This window comes from Fusarium phalaenopsidis (assembly GCF_050370095.1).
Source record: "Fusarium phalaenopsidis strain FUZ10S chromosome Unknown contig_32304, whole genome shotgun sequence".
NCBI lineage: Eukaryota > Fungi > Ascomycota > Sordariomycetes > Hypocreales > Nectriaceae > Fusarium > Fusarium phalaenopsidis.
Window position 1 is genome coordinate 3,986,345 of NW_028145404.1, and position 18,221 is coordinate 4,004,565.

General features: G+C 53.0%; 3 protein-coding genes across 3 annotated transcripts; 1 reads left to right on the plus strand and 2 right to left on the minus strand.

Moving 5' to 3' along the window:
• Window positions 1-956: 956 nt before the first annotated feature.
• LRP88_10502 (uncharacterized protein) lies at window positions 957-5,142 on the plus strand (the record flags this gene model as incomplete). Its single annotated transcript, XM_083246958.1, has 2 exons — window positions 957-4,801; window positions 4,860-5,142. 2 exons carry the CDS (start codon window positions 957-959, stop codon window positions 5,140-5,142), a joined length of 4,128 nt encoding a protein of 1,375 aa, XP_083098071.1.
• Window positions 5,143-5,864: 722 nt separating this feature from the next.
• LRP88_10503 (caspase domain-containing protein) lies at window positions 5,865-7,746 on the minus strand (the record flags this gene model as incomplete). The annotated part of the gene is made up of 6 exons (XM_083246959.1): window positions 5,865-5,890; window positions 5,942-6,111; window positions 6,458-6,896; window positions 6,951-7,301; window positions 7,364-7,539; window positions 7,673-7,746. The coding sequence occupies 6 exons, from the start codon at window positions 7,744-7,746 to the stop codon at window positions 5,865-5,867; spliced, it is 1,236 nt and encodes a 411-aa protein (XP_083098072.1).
• Window positions 7,747-12,616: 4,870 nt separating this feature from the next.
• On the minus strand, window positions 12,617-14,431 carry LRP88_10504 (uncharacterized protein; the record flags this gene model as incomplete). The annotated part of the gene is made up of 2 exons (XM_083246960.1): window positions 12,617-14,172; window positions 14,407-14,431. 2 exons carry the CDS (start codon window positions 14,429-14,431, stop codon window positions 12,617-12,619), a joined length of 1,581 nt encoding a protein of 526 aa, XP_083098073.1.
• Window positions 14,432-18,221: the final 3,790 nt, after the last annotated feature.

The following is an 18,221-nucleotide window of genomic DNA, read 5'->3' on the forward strand; positions in this document are numbered from 1 at the left end:
ACAATGACCGCAGACACGATTAGAGTGTTCAAGCACCAACTTCAGTCCTGTCTGGGTTCTCGTAGGACACACAATGGCTGCTTTCGGATGTTAGAACTCAGAAAAAGGGCTGTTTGATGCCAAATTACAGCCAATGCCAACAGTCTCTCACTTACAAGGCCCTTGTAATAGGAAAGAAAAACACCCTATCAACAAACTTTGCTTGCCATCGTGCTTGTGTTGTTCCATGCCAAAAAGATCTCAGTAAAGCGCCTTCTTGTATAAAACTCATATTCTTTTTAAAGAGAATGTTATGAAGCTTTACTGAGGGCCCAGGAGAGGCTTCATACACTGGCAGACATTACGCAGCAGTAACACAGGAGCAAGACAAGCTAAAAATTTATATCCAAGCTTCAGGTATATAATAGCCCCCATGTGAATAAGGTTTGCAGTTGCAGAAAACTACACCGCGATGGTCTCAGCAAGTTATCCTTAAAATCAACTACGTTTCGCCAAAGATGAAAAATGAAATTCTCCTCCAATTGTCGAGAACTAACAACTCGAGCATTTTACTACTTGCACTGTCCTCAGGCTGGGACGAGGAAACAAGACCCACTTATTGAACTTTATCCAATCAGATACCAATTAGCCATTCCGCCAACCCCACTCCGGGATTTGTTTTCGTTCTAGTCCGAAAAGGGATACAAAGTAAACAACAACGCGCCTGGTCTAAAGAGGTCGACTCGAAACCAGCGCGTTCTCCACATCTTCTTTGCTTGCACCGGCCCAGCCCAGTCTACGAGCGTATCTTGGTCCTTCTTTATCACCAACAATAAATCCAGCTGCGAAACGAGGCGAAGCGAAGCGATACTCCTTACGCTCTACACAGAGCGACCGCTTATCATCTCTGGCATGATCTGCCTCAATCCTACGTAGCATTTCTAGAGCTCAACCGCAGTCCACACACTACCGCCATCATGCCCGACTTTGGCGGCGGCGCGCTCGACACCCCGCGAACAAACATTGGGGATGCCACCTACCTCAGTCGACAGCCTGACTTTGCCGACATTTCACAAGAGGCGTCTTTTCAGTCACCAGCCAAGGAGGGCAACCTTCTCCAACAACTTCGCAATGGCCGCTCCAACGGCATCAACCTTCGCACCCCGCGTCAGAGAGGACCCTTGGCCGACCGCAGAAATCTTCCTCCCAGCGTCGGAGGCGCCGAGTTTACACCTTTACTCAAGTCGGCCACGAGAAACAGTGTGCGACGATTCGGAAAAGAGAATGGCAACAACGTACCGAACACGCCTTCATTAGACAGAATCGATGAGGGCGACCTTACTGCTGTCCCACGCGGGGACACCTCCATGTATACAGGGTCGCGCAATCAGTCCTACATGGAAAACACAATCCCCGAGATCGACACCACCAGCGCTGCCTCGACCCCATTGGCGATTCCTCGGAGGAGAGGAGGCGATAAGGGCCCTCTCCAAGACGGCAACCAGCTGTCGCTTCGGGAACAAGAGAATGTTATTGACAGGATCGAGAAGGAGAACTTTGGTCTCAAGCTCAAGATTCACTTCCTCGAGGAGGCGCTTCGGAAAGCAGGGCCTGGCTTTAGCGAAGCCGCCCTCAAGGAGAACACCGAACTCAAGGTCGACAAGGTCACGATGCAGAGAGAGCTCCACAAATACAAGAAGCATTTGACGACTGCCGAGAAGGACCTTGAGAGTTACCGCCAGCAGATGCTGGAGCTTCAGGACAAGGCCAAACGAAAATATAGCGATCAGAGCCAGCAAGCAGAGATGGACAAGCTACGACAGCTAATAGATGATCGTGAAGCAGACATTGAAGATCTTCAGCGTCAGCTTGACCAACAACAAGGGAACAACGACCAGGTCGAGAAGTTGCAGGACGACATCGGAGACCTAGAAGCCGACCTCCAGGAGAAGGACCGATTGCTTACCGAACGAGAGGACGAAGTCGAAGACCTCAAGGAAAAGATGGAGGTCCTCAAGGACCAGGTGGATGAAGCGGAGCAAAAGGCCAAGGATGCTCAGCGCAAGGTGCTGGCTCTAGAGGAAAAGTCTCAGCACAACGACCAGGTCGAAAAGTTGCAGGATGACATCGGTGATTTGGAAGCCGATCTCCAAGAAAAGGACCGACTACTTACCGAACGAGAAGATGAAGTGGAGGATCTCAAGGAAAAAATGGAGAGTCTTAGGGATCAGGTGGTCGAAGCAGAGAAGAAGGTCAAGGATACTCAGCGCAAGATGCTGGCGCTGGAGATCAAGGCTGATCATAGCGACGAGTTGAAGGACGCTCAACGCAAAATGATGGCGTTAGAGGAAAAGGCTCATGACAACGATCAGCTGAAGGATGAGCTCAAGGACGCCAAGGAGACGATTCAAGGTCTCAAGCAGAGCATGAAAGAAAACCTGGACCGGTCGAATCGGGAGTCCCAACATCTTCAGAGGCAACTTGAGGATGTCCAAGAACAGAAGATAACGCTCGAAACAAAGCTGAAGGACTTCAGGAAGCAGGCTGAGGAGATGGTGGAGCAACACGAGATGGATCTCGACGAACTACGACACCAGCTTGCAGATGCCGAGAAGCAAAAGTCTATGCTCAAGAAGGTCCTCGAGGAGGCTACCGGCCCAGAGTCCCAGCGTCTTCAGAGACAACTTGAGGATCTCCAAGAGCAGAAGTCGACGCTCGAAGCAACGCTCAGGGAGTCCAGGAAGCAAGCCAAGGATGTGACGGCGCAACGCGACTTGGAGATCGATGAACTCAGGCATCAGCTCGCAGATACCGAGGACCAAAAGTTGGAGCTCGAGGCAGCACTGAAGGAATCGAGGAAGCAAGTCAAGGAAATGGCGGCACAACACGACCTGGATCTCGATGAACTGGAGCATGAGCTTGCGGATTACAAGGACCAGAAGTTGGAGCTCGAAGCAGCGTTGTCAGACTCCAGGAAGCGGGTCGATGAGTTGATAACGCAACACGAACTGGATCTTGAAGAACTGAAGCATCAGCTTGCCGGTACCGAGGACCAGATGCTTGAAGCAGCGATGAAGGACTCAAGGAAGCAAACCAAGGAGATGTTGGCGCGACACGAACTGGAACTCGAGAAACTCAAACATCAGCTCACAGACGCCGAGGACCAGAAGTCGATGCTGGAAAAGTTCCTCGAGGATACCAGGCAGCAGGCCCGAGAGGCTCGAGATACGGCGGCACAAGACAAGCGAGCCCTCCTTGAATTAAAGCATCAACTTGCAGATATCGAAGACGAGAAGTTGGAGCTTGAAAGGCTTCTCAAGGATGCTGGCAAGCAGCAGACTCAAGAGATGTCAACGCAGCACAAGCGAACTCTTGACCAGCTAAAGCGTCAGCTCGCCGATGCTGAGGAGCAGAAGTCGGAGCTTGAGAAGCAGAAGTTGGAGCTTGAGAAGCTCCTCAGAGACGCTGGGCAACAACGGTCTCAAGAGACGACAACGCAACACAAGCGGGCTCTCGATGATTTGAGGCGTCAACTTGCAGATAGCGAGGAGCAGAAGCTCGAGCTCGAAAGGCTTCTCAAGGATGCCGGGAAGCAGCAAGCTCAGGAGATAGCGACACAGCACCGACGAACTCTGGATGAATTGAAACGCCAGCTTATGGATACCGAGGACCAGAGGTTAGAGCTCGAAAAGCTTCTCGAGGATGCTGGAAAGCAGCAGGCTCAAGAGATGGCGACGCAACACAAGCGGGCTCTCGACCTACTAAAACGTCAGCTCGCCGATGCCGAGGAGCAGAAGTTGGAGCTTGAGAAGCTTCTCAAGGATGCCGGACAACAACAGGCTCAAGAGATCGCGACCCAGCATAAGCGAGCTCTCCTTGAACTAAAGCACCAGCTTGCAGACAGCGAGGAGCAGAGGTCGGAGCTTGAGAAGTTCCTCGAGGATGCCGAGCATCAGGCCCAAGAGGCAGCAACACAACACCGCCGGGCTCTCAATGAGCTAAAACATCAACTTGCGGATACAGTGGCGCAACACGAAATAGATCTCGACGAGGCCGGACACCAGGCTCGAGAGATAGCGACGCAACGCGAGCGGGCTCTCAACCAACTGAAACGCCAGCTTGCCGATACGGTGGCGCAACACGAACAAGATCTCGAGGAGCTGAAGCATCAGCTTGCGGATGCTGAGGACCAGAAGATGGTGCTCGAAGAGTTCCTCGAAGATGCCGAGCAGCAAGCTCAAGAGGTGGCAACACAACACGAGAGAGCTCTCCTTGAGCTGAAGCATCAGATCAGCAAGGTAGAGCGAGAACGCAATACCGCGACGGCACAACAGACGGACACTTTGTTGAACAAGCAAGATCGACAGGTACGGAAGATCAAGGCGGAAATGGAGAACCTGGAGCACGACGTCCTCCAGCAACAGGAGCTCATCGACAACCTCAGCGCTTCAGAGGCCTCACTCCGCCGCAAGCTTGAGCGAGCGCGCAGCGAACGAGCCGCCTTCCGCATGAGCGCCGAGAAGCTGCAGAAGGACCTCGAGCGCATCAAGGCCACGGCCGTCGCCGCCAAGGCTGAGGCTTCGGAGAGACGACGCTCGGCGGACCTCAAGACACAGGAGACCATCGACGGGGCGGACCAGGCTCTGGAGACGGTGATCCGGGCGGCCGAGAGCGCAGAGGAGCGTCACAAGAAGGAGCTACGAGGCGTAGTGATGCAGATGGAGTGGATGCAGGCCCGTTTCAAGCGAGAGGCTTCCCTACGAGCTGACGCTGCGTACGCGAAGAAGTTCCTCCAACTACAGCTTGATATTGCCAACGCTTGGTACGTTTTTCTTTTACTCTTCCCCTTTAACTCGGTACTTTTGCTAACGTTCTTCCAGCAACAAAGCTCAGCTTCGAGAACTCGAGGACATCCGGGTCAACCTCCTCGGCAACAAGAAGGCTCTCTCCCTGCCGAGCCACGCCACTTCTTCTTCTACATCAACCACCAAACCCACTCTCCGAACATTCCTCGTCATGGCACGCTTCATCGCCCGCGCCCGGTTGGCAGCGAAGGATTGGGCCAAGCAGGAGACTGTCCGAAAGAAGCTCGTGGCCGCCAAGGAGGAGCAACGCAAGGTGAAGCGGTCCCGCCAGCTCAAGGTTGTCAGGGCCGAGGCATAAGCACACAACTACACATATTCTGTCAAGTTAAGAAACGGCATGAGGAAAAGCGAAACTGTATTGCATTGCATGGGTGAGGGTGTTTCAAGGTGGAATAGGAGGAATTCTGTCTTACCAGTTTGTTTCTTTCTTTCGAGCGAGTCCTTGATAGGGAATGGATTTGGGCGGTTTGGGTACGGGTGTTGTTATGGATACCAACCTGGGACGTTTGGAGACAAAGCGAATTAAAGCATCAAAGAGGCACAGGCACAATATGAATGAATTACCAATTTTGATTCATTCAAAAAATGTTGGAGTCTTTTCTTTTCATCCATCGCTGTACGAGAACCGAACCATATAAACATGCAGCCAAGAACCCACAAGATGACATCCAGCACTTCGTCATCTTGAGAAGCACATCAAACAAGTCGTCAAAAAAAAAAAAAAAAAAAAAAAAACACAACTAACAAAACACCCAAGCTTTGCAAACACCCGCCCATCGTTATAAAACCCCCGGCCTCATATTCCAAGACGTCGCTCAGCCAGCCTTTGTCCAACCAGTCAATCCCCTCCATTGTTAAACACCATGCATGATAAGGATGATGAACCCTTGGGCTCTTTTAGCCCCTCGGAATTAGGAAAAGAGTCAGGTAAGAGTATATAGGATTCTTATGGCTCATTGTTACTCCTAGCTTGGGCTGCGATACATTGGGATGCTACTAGGTAGGGAAACGCCCTATCCATTACATGACGAACAGCAGGTTCGTGTCTAGACCATGTTAGCTCATGAACACTAGAGAGGGGTGTGAGTCAGACATACCGAGAGGATGACTGCAGGACAGCTGAGGCTTCTGAGTGTAGCGTGTTGAGAGCTCGTCACGGATGCTGTTGAGAAGCTGGACGTAGCTCTGCTGAGGGTTCTTCTTAAGCGCCGTAACAAAGGCCCAGGACATGGCGCCAGTGGCCTGAGAAGCGATGGTAGCATCGGCACTGTAAGTATGGTTAGCAATTTGCTGCTGCTGGCATGAGATGAATGTGAAAAGAAATGCCCAAAATCCTGCCGACCCAACGTAGCCCATCGCCCCAGATGCCAAATTACAGACTCGCAAGGAGGCTGTACTTGACATCTGGGGCGTGCCCGAGAATATGAAAATCATTAAAAGCTAAATACATCAAAGTCCAGTCTTAGAACGCCTTGCGCCATCGCTGACATGAATAACCGGGAAACCTGTCCCAGAAACAACAAGAGTGAAAACAAAACCATGAACAAAAGACAGATGATCAAGCCGGGATCATCTGGTAAGTAGGGTATGATTGAGGAAAAGGGAGCACCCACGAAGTCTGATCGTCCTTGCTGCCAGACCACATGACAACGTCGGCGGGAGACGTCTTTGTCCGGAGGGCGCGGTCTCGGGCATCGTCGCCGTTGGCGGCCTTCTTGATGAAGCCAAAGATGTTGCTGGCGACGCCGCCCAAGTCGCCTTGGCTGTACGAGGAAATGACGCCCAGAAGGCCCTGGCCGGCTTCCTTGGCCAGGTTGGGCTCCTTGAGGATGCCCTGTGTCGAGTAGATGTAGGGAAGGTCGAGGGCGGTACCGGAGTGGCACGAGTCGAAGATGGCTGTCAAGCGGACACCGGATTGAAGGGGACGAACCATGATGCGGTGCATCTCGTCGTCAGTAATGTGGCCCGTCTGTCGGAAATCGACGGGGTAAATGACTTCATCGTAACCATCGTCTTCGTCGCCGTCAAGATCCTTTGTCTGTCCACCATGACCTGCGATTGACTGTCAGCAATGTGGAGGGCCTCAGCCGCCACAGAGGGACTTACCTGAGTAGTGGAAGAACAACGAATCGTTAGGTCGGGCGTCCTTGACTAGCCAGTGCATGGCGCGCAAGATGTTTTGTTTGGTTGGCTGGCTCATGGGGTTCTGCTGATCATCTGTAAGGATCACCATGTCCTCCCGCTTGTAGCCAAAATGCTCGGAAAGGTAAGCAGTCATGTTGCGGACGTCATTGATACAGCCACGCAGCTGGCCGCGCTGGCCAAAGTAGTTGATTCCGATCAACAGGGCTTTTCTCCTGCCGGTGCAGTTGGAGTATCTGAAGGCATAGCTGTTGGGGGCGCCATGGCCGAACTGCTGAGGCGCTGAAGGAGGAGGAGGAGGGCCGCCGCTGCCGCCTGAAGATAAGTTAACAATCTGAGCGAGTCGTAGCCGGACATTGGGGGAATGATAGACGCACCAGGTCGTGTTTGGTAGTTGGGCTGAGGTGGGTGCTGCTGGTACTGGCCATACTGCGGCTGCTGAGGAGGGGGTTGCTGGTAGTATTGTTGCTGGGGAGGCGGTTGTTGGTGATAGCCGTAGGGCGGCTGGGGAGAAGGCTGGCCTTGCGGGTAGCCGCCGTAGGAGGGTTGCTGTCTATCGAGGAAGCTTAGTTAGCGGGCAATGTTTGCAACAGAGACGGGAAGAGGCATCATGATCGACAGGCGAGAATGCGGGGGATGGGGGCATTTTTTGGGCAGCGTCAGCGATGGGAAATGGAGAGTCGCACGGGTAATAATTGCCCTGGTATTGAGGCTGCGGCGGGCCGTAGCGGCCAGAGTTGTAGCCCGGGTATCCCGACATGTCGGGGCTGGAGAGGATAGAGTCGGTGCTGGAGGAGAGATGCGATTGAGGGTTGAAGCTGTCGAGGGCGGATATCACGGCGCGGTTTGTCGGTCGATTGTCAGGCTCAGACTCGGGTTCGGGTTTGGTGGAGGTTGAGAAAAGAGTGCCGTCGAAGACGAAGGACGGGGTCCTGGCAAGCTCAGCCTACCGTGCTGCACCTAGACAGGACAGGGCAGGCGCCAAGAGGACGGGAAACGGCAAAAGGCGTGGTACTTTGCCTGGGACCGGATCTTGGCGTGGTGGTGAGGTACCCTTGGCTGGTCTGGGCTGGGCCTTGGCTGGGGTGGGCACGCGCGTGGAACCCCGTGAGCAGCGGGTGCGTGCGTGCGTACGTGATGCGACTTGACGCTGCTGATGGATGCTTGCGGGGCAATTGCAGCAGCCAGAGGAGAAGAGCCGAGGCGTGTCAAAAGGGTCCAAAGATCAAGGGTTCGGCGTAGGTATGGAGACTTTGCTTGAGGCAGCTAGAGCTATCGAGACACGGGCTGCTAGGTGTGGTGCACGGCCGTCCTTTGAAGCTGAAGGCGGGGGAGACAAGACGGTTGATGGATGGATGGGATGAGAGAGGGCGAAGGAAGAGATCGAGGAGGGTCCAGAATGTTTAAGAGCAGAAGCAGCGTCCAAAGCCAAGAAGCGAGTTGTAGTAAACGGAGAGTAAAAAGTGAATAAGCCAGGGGGGGATGAGGATAGGTGGATGAGTGATGAGGGGAGACGGGGAAGGGGGGTGTGGTTGCAGATTGGGCGTCGACCTGATTATCCGGCCAAAGTCTGACGGGCGTCTAAGAGGCAGGTAAGGTTTATCTCAGGCTGGCCTCGGTTTTGTAAAAGATGCTGTAACTCCGGCAGCAGATGGATAGATACCTCAGCAAAAAGACCGAGACGAGACAACGTTCAGTTCAGTTCAGTCCCTTGATGCTGAGAAATGCCGTATCCCGAAAAATGGAACTTTCTGGTGGGTTTTTTTTGTTTTGGTCTCTTTGTTGGGGGTGTGTGTAATGATGACCAGAGGCGATTGCTTTGATTATGTGAGGAGAGACCCTGCAACCAGTGCGTCGAGTCTTCTTGTTGTAGTCCAAGCTGCTGAAGAATGAGAAGAAAGAGAAAAAAGAGAAGGATCTCGATGCCCTTTTTAGATCCAATATATTCCACATCAACAACACATGAAGTCCTTTCCTTCTCTCTCTCCCTGCCCTGCCCGCCGCCGGGTTTGACAGCTTGGCAATGGAGGCACAGTTCAAGCGCCAGCCGACACCCAAAGGGGAAATACGGCCGGATCCCCATCGCTGGGAAGCGCCCCTCCCCGCCAGCTGATGGAGCAGCAGCAGCAGCAAGAGTCCAAAAGAACGGTGACGGTGGCGGTGGACAATACCTACAGTAGCTACAGCACAGCACAGCACGTAACTTAGGCGATAAACCTCGTCTCGTCTCCTCCCGCCGCCGGGAGCACCATCTAATCTGGGAAACCAGCACAGCCCTAAACGGTCTCCGTTACGGTTCAGCGCTCGTCTCCAGGCTGTGCAGGGGTAGGCCTCCATCTAAAGAGTTCACTCTTGTTGACGCAAGACCTGCTTTTTTGATCCGACCCGACCGACTGGGCCCCGGCCGTGATGCTCAAGTCTGTCCGCTGTCGTCGGCCAAGCACGGATGAGACGGTTGCGTGACGTGATTCTAGTTCTTGGCCCATGTAATCCAATCCAATCCGTATTCTCTCTTGCAGACAGACTGGTACACACTCACAGACATACGCATGCACCTGCTTGTGTTCTATCGTTCTTCTTCTTGTTGCTTTTTTGCACGTCAAAAATTCAGGCACAACGTCAAATCTCGTCTCAATCTGAATGGTTCCTTAGTTGGCTGCCGTTATAGACAGGGTCGGGCTCAGCTCTACCGATCTACAACTACGAGATTCCCATTTCAGGCCATATACACGCTCCCCAACGTAGTATCCGTTGAGATTGCGGCTCTTGCTTGCTTTTTGCCAACCTAATTGCCGGTGTCGCTGTCCATCGTCTCGCCATTCTCAAACCTCCGTGTCCGTTTGGTAGCGCCAAGTCCCCAAACTCCACACAGCCGAGACCGCCCTAGGGGGGGAAATCTTGATCTCTTGACAGGCAGAGACAATGCCCCCCCCCGTGGTGGCTTTGTCCTCGCCGTTGGAACCTCAACACCCCCATGTTGACCGACTCGCAGATTTTTATTCTGCTGCCTTCTTCCATTGCTTGTGAATGTTGCAGAGGGTATCCCACCAGCAGCGGACGACATTCCCAATTCATCTACAGCACGGGAGACCCGAACGGCACTGCCAACAGTTGCCATAGAGCTGCATCGTGATCCCGGGGGCATTCATTCGTATCATGATGCTTCAGGAAGAAGATTTGCATCACCGTCCTATTGCCCTACACCCCCTTCCCGACCCGCACACCCACCCAGTACGCCGGTAACTCGAGGGAAGGGGCCTGTCTGGAAATGACCGTCATCTCATGACGACCTATGAAGATGCAGTGCAACATGGAATAGCCATCTCGGTTGACGGACATCTGCTTCCCCCCCTGTTCACCTGGATAAGACGTCAACTTCCCCCATCCCTGCCCCCAGGATGTACGTAGCCCTTCAAGCACGCAGATCCAATCCGTAACCGCTGAATTATTTCTTCTTCGTGCCTGAGATGGACTCTTTCTTGTCTTGCGCGTCTACAACATCAAACCCCTGTCAGGCTGAGTCTGCAAGCTTCCGGCGCGCTGCCCTAGCCGGCGCAACGGCGATCCCGATGCAGCTTGTGGACCAGGGTAGGTTTTTTGCTGGAGTAGTGATGCAAGCGTGCTTGAACAACAACACCAGATAGTCATCACGTATGTAGCTAATATCACATTTGCTCTGGGGCGCAAGCTTCTGCCAGGACGGAGATGGATTCTAAATTTGAAAATTGCGAATTCCGCAGCAACTCTTGGCTCTTGACAAGCATTAACACGTGGATAGATCAAGAACGTTGGCCATCTTGCGCCATCTCCGAAGCCCTCGCTTCTCCAACCAACGACAACAGACTCGAGGAAGAAAAAAAAAAGTCTGAAGCGAAAAGCACGGCCGGAATTGCGCGCCCAGGCGTGGAGAAGCAGGGGATACGTATCAAAATCTCCAGGTCAAGGGTAGCGGCTTTGGCGTTCACGTTGACTGTTGCGACTCTGAAAGATAAAAAAGATGCAGAAGATGGCTGAAATTTTCCGATAGCCTCCCCGCCCACGGCACGAAGATCATCCCAAATAGGTTAGCACAACGGGCAGGCCGAGAGCTGAATAGGGCTCTACGACATGGTCTCTGGCCAATGAGGAGCTCTAGAGTGAGACTCAGCCGCCGGTGAAAAGCAGGGTGGGGGCAAGCTAGGGCCATGTGTGGGCACTCCCGTGGCTTGATCCAGCGGAAGGAAGCTCGGGCCATGTCCCAAAGCAAGTGTGGCTGTGTGGCTTGTGACCGTTTTCGATATTCTGGGTCCGACTTGGAGGGAGCGCTTTTCCCATTGTTGATGTGTTTGGGTTACTCGGAACCGTGTCGTTGGGACCTTGAGGGCCGAAAATGGATCAAGCAGTCAACTTTCATCCAGGATGCTGGGACCAGAGTTGGACATGTAAGTGCCTTCCCTAGATAATACTGAGCCACGTATATACACACTCTCACTGTCTCTCTCTAAGTCACATATCCCAAATCTCCACCAACGCCTTCACATATCATCTCAAACCCAAATACTTACCCTTCATCTCTTACTTCCCCGCCTCATCTCCGGACTCGAGCACATACCAGTCATCCTCGAATCTAGCACCAAACTAGAAACCTCCTCCGTGCCCAATGCCACGCGGGCCTCCATCCTGAATAAGGTAGCCCTGCACCGGCACCAATGCAGCCACGCGTGCCCACCAACAGAACAACACCAACATCAGCACCAGCGCAACGACCCCCAGATTCGCGACCTGACCTCAGCTTTGAGGCCATGCACACGCCCTATGAGGCGGGCTGTTCTCATGTAGGTCCTCCCCCCTTGTGGCCCGCCTTACCCGCCAATCTGGCACGCTGCGGGAGCCAAGTTCTCAACGCATGGTGTCATCCCTGAGGCTCTTTATCTCCTCCACGTCCCCATCTGAGTCAAGATCCGCCCCCGTGGCATGCTGAACCGGACCTGACCGGCATTGCGTCAAATATCTTGTCCTCCTCTCAGCGTCTCGGAGTGTCTCATCTCTCTGCGTCTCCCTGCAGAATCGTCACATCATGCCATTCAACCCTCGTGGCCAGAGTGGCTGTCCAGTTTGACCGCCCATCCCACACCTTGCATCGTCTTCTGTTCCCAAGTGCCCGTTTCCTTTAGTTCCCGGCTTCCTTCTGACCCGCGGCTGTGGTCCCCGGAACCCGTGCTGCGGTGTCATGTACTTGGACCCAACTTGATCAACACTAAGACACTGCATCTAGAAGCACGCATGCCCCCTTTTGTCCAAGTGTCTGATGACGTGCCGAACGCTGCAAGGGACACACGGCTCAGCCCCGTCCAGTCCGGGGATGATATGTTGCTTTGTCATTATTGGTCCGGTGTGCTGACTCCATCACAACTCGTCTTGTCATCACGATTCTCAGATTGGGTATCAATTCTGACATGGACTTGCTGATCTTGATTCGTATCGATAATAAGTAGTTTCGTACAGGTAGACTAAATATACCCCAAGAGTCTTTTTCGCCGTACTGTGTTTTCTCGTCTTCTCATGCTGGGCTTCAAGTAGTAAACAGACGCCCTCCAAAATGGTGTAGAACAAATGGCTCACATCCAACTCGAAATGTAGCCTGACAGGTTTCAAGCATTGGTCATACTGACATCCTCATCAGATCCGGTTTCCTTCCTCATCTGATAAGCCATCATCCCCCACACTAGCTTCAGAGCTTCCAGCCGTTGCTTGATATCAAACAGGTCGTACCAGGAGCTCCTCCACGCCTCCACCTTACCCCAGCTACGCTTGGACGGGTCTAGCTCGCGAGCTCCATCCAGAGCCTCAAGCAGGCGGTTGGGTACCCTCACTCGAAGGATAGAGACGTGGTGAAACAGTGAGCTCACCACAAAGATGTCGTCGTAGTCTGCGCCCTGTCGTCGGCCGATAGCCTCATACTGGGCCTTCTTATCCCAGGTCGAAGATGGAGGTCGCACCATGCGATAGTTGTCATAGATACTCATGTTCTTGCGGGGCTTCTTGGAAACAGGCAAGCCATTCTCATCACTGGGCTTGGCGTCTTTGTCACCCTGAACGGAGTCCTTCTCGATCTCACGTCCAATGGGTCCTCCAGGACCACCTCCCCAGCGCTTTTCAGTCGTCCACCATTGTCCATCTCCGAACCGCTTCTCCGTCTTGCCCTCGCGTGCGCGGTGTTGCGCCGTGATAAGCGCAGCCACGATTTCTCGCGCAAGGTCCAGAGACTGGGCGGTTTCGGGGTCCGGCACGGTAAAGTCGGTGGTCCCTCTAGCACTGACACTGGCTACTGGTCCATGAACAACACCTGCACGGGCAGCTTCACGCGTGGTTGGGCTCTGGAACACAAAGAGACAGCCAGAGGGGCAGTAGGTCTTGCGAGAAGGTGTTCCTTCAGGCGAGCTCAGGTGAAGGCGTGGCTCGGTTCGCGATGGCGAGACATTGCAGCCAAAGTCATAGGCAACAAGCTTGACGAATGCCGTCATAAGGTTGTTGCGGTAGTCAGGGGGCATACTAGAGCCAGAACTGGTCCTGTAATAGGAGGGCCCGGTATCCTCCTTGGGGGCCACTTGTTTCGCGTCACCCGAGCTCGCCGCTCCGTCAGTGACTTCTGGGGAGGCTTCAGGAGATGGCGGCAGTGCAGGAGGCTGGGTAGGGTCGTCCCAAAAGGAGGTGAAGGCCTCAAGACAGCGGAAGAACTCGTATGCATTTCCCGGGCGAGCCTGCTGCTTTCCCTTGGGCACAGGTAGTCTCCGCACAGTTCGAAAAGCGTCTTCGTTGATGCTCGACAGCTCCTTTTTGCGCTCAAGATAAACCTGACACCCAGGAGAGAGGTTGCCGTTCCTGATGGGCCTGCGAGTAGATGCATTCTTGTCCCGAGCCTCATCGAGAGAGAGTCTATCCCACTCATCAAAATCGGGGATATACGAAGGGTCGGGCACCAGGTCGGTGGGTTTCGCATCGAGGTTCAGGTTAAGTCCAATGGCGGAAAAGCCATGGGCGCCGAGAGCTGCAGTTGTTCGACCCGTGTTCTGGAGCAGGGAAGAGAGAGCTGAGGCGGCGTCGACGGGGTCGTCATCGTGGGCGAAAGGCTGAAAGCGAGGAAGAGTGACGGGCGTAGGAGGTGGAACGTCCTTTGGATCTATCTTATTCTTTGACGGAATACCGGCTGACACGAGTTTAGCCAGGGTCTATCAAGGTGGAGGCACAAGGTAAAGAAAGTGTGGGGGAGGGGCAGACGACAAAACAGGGCGAAGCTTGGTGGAGGTGAAGTGAGGGGGAATGCGGTGTTTTGGGAGCATGGCATGGTCAAGAGAATCGTGGCGAGGTGAAAATCGCAAGAATTGGGAAAATGACAAAGGAGAGAGGATCAATAAGCAAGAGGAAGCTATTCACTGCTTACCAAAGGAGGCGAAGTTGCCAAACATGGCGGCGGATGGAAGTAGTGGCGCTGCTAACGATGTAAGGTACCGCAGCAGCAGATGCTAAGCAAGCACAATGAACGACGTCGGCGTCAGTGAGAGACAGGGCCACGGCCAAGCCAAGGTACCACGAGGCACAATGAGACACACAGTCGGAGAATACTCGTCAGGAGCTGGAGCTATTGGGAGGGAGGCTTAGACGTGTAGAGGGCCTCAAGGTGCGCCAGACAGAGCTCGTTCGTTGATTGATGCGTGGGAGGGAGAGAGTCAAGCGGGGGAAGAGGTCAGGTTGGAGCACGTCGTGCAGCAGCCCGTGAAGTGATGGGGCAGCGATAAGACGGTGTAGATAGCAGTACTCAACAGGTAAAGATACAGAGACTATGCCTGCAGAAGGGACAAGGGAAACGGCCGTCCAACGACTCCAAACAGACACAAAGTGATGCCAGAAGCTCAATCGAACAACGGCATTGAGTGGATGGATGAGATGGGAGGGAGGGGGGAGCTCTCAAGTTCGCTCGGTCGTTCTGTGGCGGTCGGTCAAGTCGGTCCACGCGGGAGCAGCCGCGGGGTTGGGAGGAGAGACAGCAAAGGCAAGGCAAGCGAACAACCAACAGAGTCGCAGCGGAGACGGGCAAGTCAAGGATGGAGCTCTTGATTGATTGATGGTCGATGAGTGGATGGATGGAGGTGATGGAGTGATGGAGTGGAGGCCATGATGTGCAAGGTACCTGAAACCACGCCGCTTTTAGGTAGCGGACCTCCACTATCACAGACAAGCGTCGCTGTTGGGTGAGCTCTAATTGGGTGACGGTCGGTTGCATAAATCCAGGGTTCACAAGTCGACATGGATAGCTTCACATTTGCAACACCTATGTGCACTTGAAGTCTTTTCTCGTTTGCAACTTCAATTGAGCTGTCAACTGTAATCATAGATAGAAGCCGTTTGAAGGTGGCTGCATATAGGTAGGAGAATATGCAAACACCCGATTGTGTCACGTGAATCAGGTCCAGGTGTTGCGTTAGTTGAACGGCCTTGCATAGAAATGAAGAGAAGGCCAAGACCACACAAAAGAGAAGGTTATCTCTTCTCAACTTTTCCTCGAGACCATTTCACTGTCGCCCAATATTCTCACTGTCATCCCAGTACTCTCCCACCATCGATATCGGAACCTCCCACTGCTTCAAGCAGAAGCCATGAGTCAACAGTTGTCGGTCCATCGTTACCGCTTTCTCTCCTTTGACAAAGGCCCCGTCTCTACTCTTGACAAAACATTCCACCCTTTCCAAGAAGCACCCGCAGGCGCCGCCCTGCCGAAGCTTCAGCCGGCTTGCTGGATCGCCTCCCAACCGAGCTTCTCCATCTAACCCTCACGCATCTCGATATCCGGAGCTTGATCGACTTCAGGCTCACCAACAGAAGAGCCGCCGAGATGGCCGACTACCTCCCCCAATTCAGAGCCGTGTCTGCACATGCGCGAAACGCATTGAGAGGCATCCTTGCCATTGGAACTGGCCGCTGGATAACATGCGCGACTCTCTACGAGAAACTCTGCACATCCAAATGCGACTGTTGTGGTGGCCAGGGCGGTTACCTCTGCCTCGTCACTTGCAAACGAGTCTGTTTCCGGTGCTTGTCGTTGAGCAGGCTCTATCACCCACTACCCTTACGCACGGCCGCCTCTGCCTTTAACTTGGACGTGCCTATACTGCGTACACTTCCCCATATGACGGCTCTTCCAGGCACCCATGCACCAAACGAAACGATTACTGAACCCCTCGTACTGGTTGACTTCGACTCTGCCGTAGCTGCCGGCATCCGAGTTCATGGGTGCCGAACCATGATTTATTATAAAGTCCTCCGTTGCCGAGACAAACTTGTGCTATTGGGTTTCGATCGCGGCTTCGTTGCTGAGGGCGCCAGGTCAGCGGCATTTGCGGCCGCCTCTCGCGTTCCGTGGTTCAACAAGAAGACCCGGAAATTCGAAAACCTGTCATTCTGCGATGATTACCTGCAGCATCCGGAGCGGCCCGGCGGGAAACCACGGTCCAGTTGGCGATTACAATACACAGAGGAGTCTCTTGCGGACCATCGGAAGACCTGCAGATTCCAAGGACTCAGGCTTCGGTCTGGAACTCTTATACGGAGACGCTAGGTCAAGGATGTAAGTGGATGTCTCAAGAGAGCTGTAAGCAGGTGGACTAATACTCGGAGAAGGGCAGTACCGTTTACTTGATTTTAATACGGTCCCTTGGAGTTTGGAATGGCTGGGCTGGTATTGCGACATGCGAAGCAAGGGGATGGATGTCCAAAGCAAGGCGTTAAGGTGGTCTACCTAGGCAGATCTCTCCTAATCTCGAGGAGAATGGAATTGGATTCCGACTTGTGAACTGTAAGCCATGCTACTTGGTTTTCGTGCCTGGTTTGAAGTGATTATGTCCAAGTATGAACAACTTTGCGAGAATTGCTTCACCAGCATGAACAAAGTGCTGTCGACAAGTGGCGAGTGTCTTTCACTTCACCCACACATTGTAATAGAGTCACGGGCCATGTAACCTCTAGGCCATTAACTTCTACCCCTACTCTAGTTAAACATCTAGCTTCAGGTTGTAGTTATTTACTTAGCAATATGTTTCGTTATGATTCATGGTGGCATTGCCCTAAATACACTCACACATGCCTACCCTAGACCTCCCGTGATGCCGTGATGTGCGGCTGTCACAAAGCTCATGGATGGGAACTTGTTGAGTAACAGGGCTAAATATCTGACTAAGTTGATTCAATTGCATATATCGGCGACCAGGTGTTATGGGATTCATTGGCACTGCTTGGTTGCTTGGTTGCTTGGTTAGGGGCGGATCACGACTTCCTTAGAACAGTGCAAACACCCACTTACGTCCGGTAAACAAATGCGCGGTGATCTAGGAAACTCTTTGCAATGATGGTTTAGGAAAATACATGGCATCAAAGCTACAGGTGCCAAAAGCAAGAGATGCTAGATGCTGGAGCTTGGAAGGAGGGGATCGGCAGAGAGAGGGCAGAAGAAAGGGGGTCTATCTTGGAGGCCAGAAAGAGCCCTCGCATCTCAAAGGGGCCAGAAATACTCCGAATAGGGCCCACAGCGGAAGAAAGTATGAATGACACCCTGGAGACAAGTGGTGGTGTTGACGTTGCATGCTGCAAAGTTGGGCCGACATCCCTCGGTCCCTCGGCTTGATGTTGAGCCTGAACACAACCCTCGTGATTTTAAGACTACAAAAATGATTTTTAGATTTGATCATGATGGATCAATACTGCTCCTCTGTGATTGAAGTATGCCTTTTAGTACGGTTTCAGAAACGTGAAGTGTCAGAAGGACGTCCCGTTCATCAGATGCTGCGTTAATCTGCACCACAATGGATATAGGGACAGAATAGGGGCATCAGTTGTGTACAGGACGGAAAAATTATTGTGGTCAGCGAGGATACGGTATTCCGAGCATGTGATAGATTGACCAATGCCAAGTTGAACTGCTTCGTGTGTGCACCGTGTATCGCTCACTCAACTTACACTCGGCTCTCAGTCATTACCACACACTTCGGGAAACGAGGTCAAAGTGCTCACCCCAATGGTAAATCACTCATCTTACGCCATACTCGATGAGATGGAAACACTGATGACGTACTCAAACAGCATGTTTTAGAGAAACTTGTCACAGGTGTTGGATAATTCGTCAACTTGGCTGACATGGACTTGGCCCACCCTACAACACCAATTGCGTTTGCCAAGTCAGTTTCAGTGCCATCTCGAATTCATGCG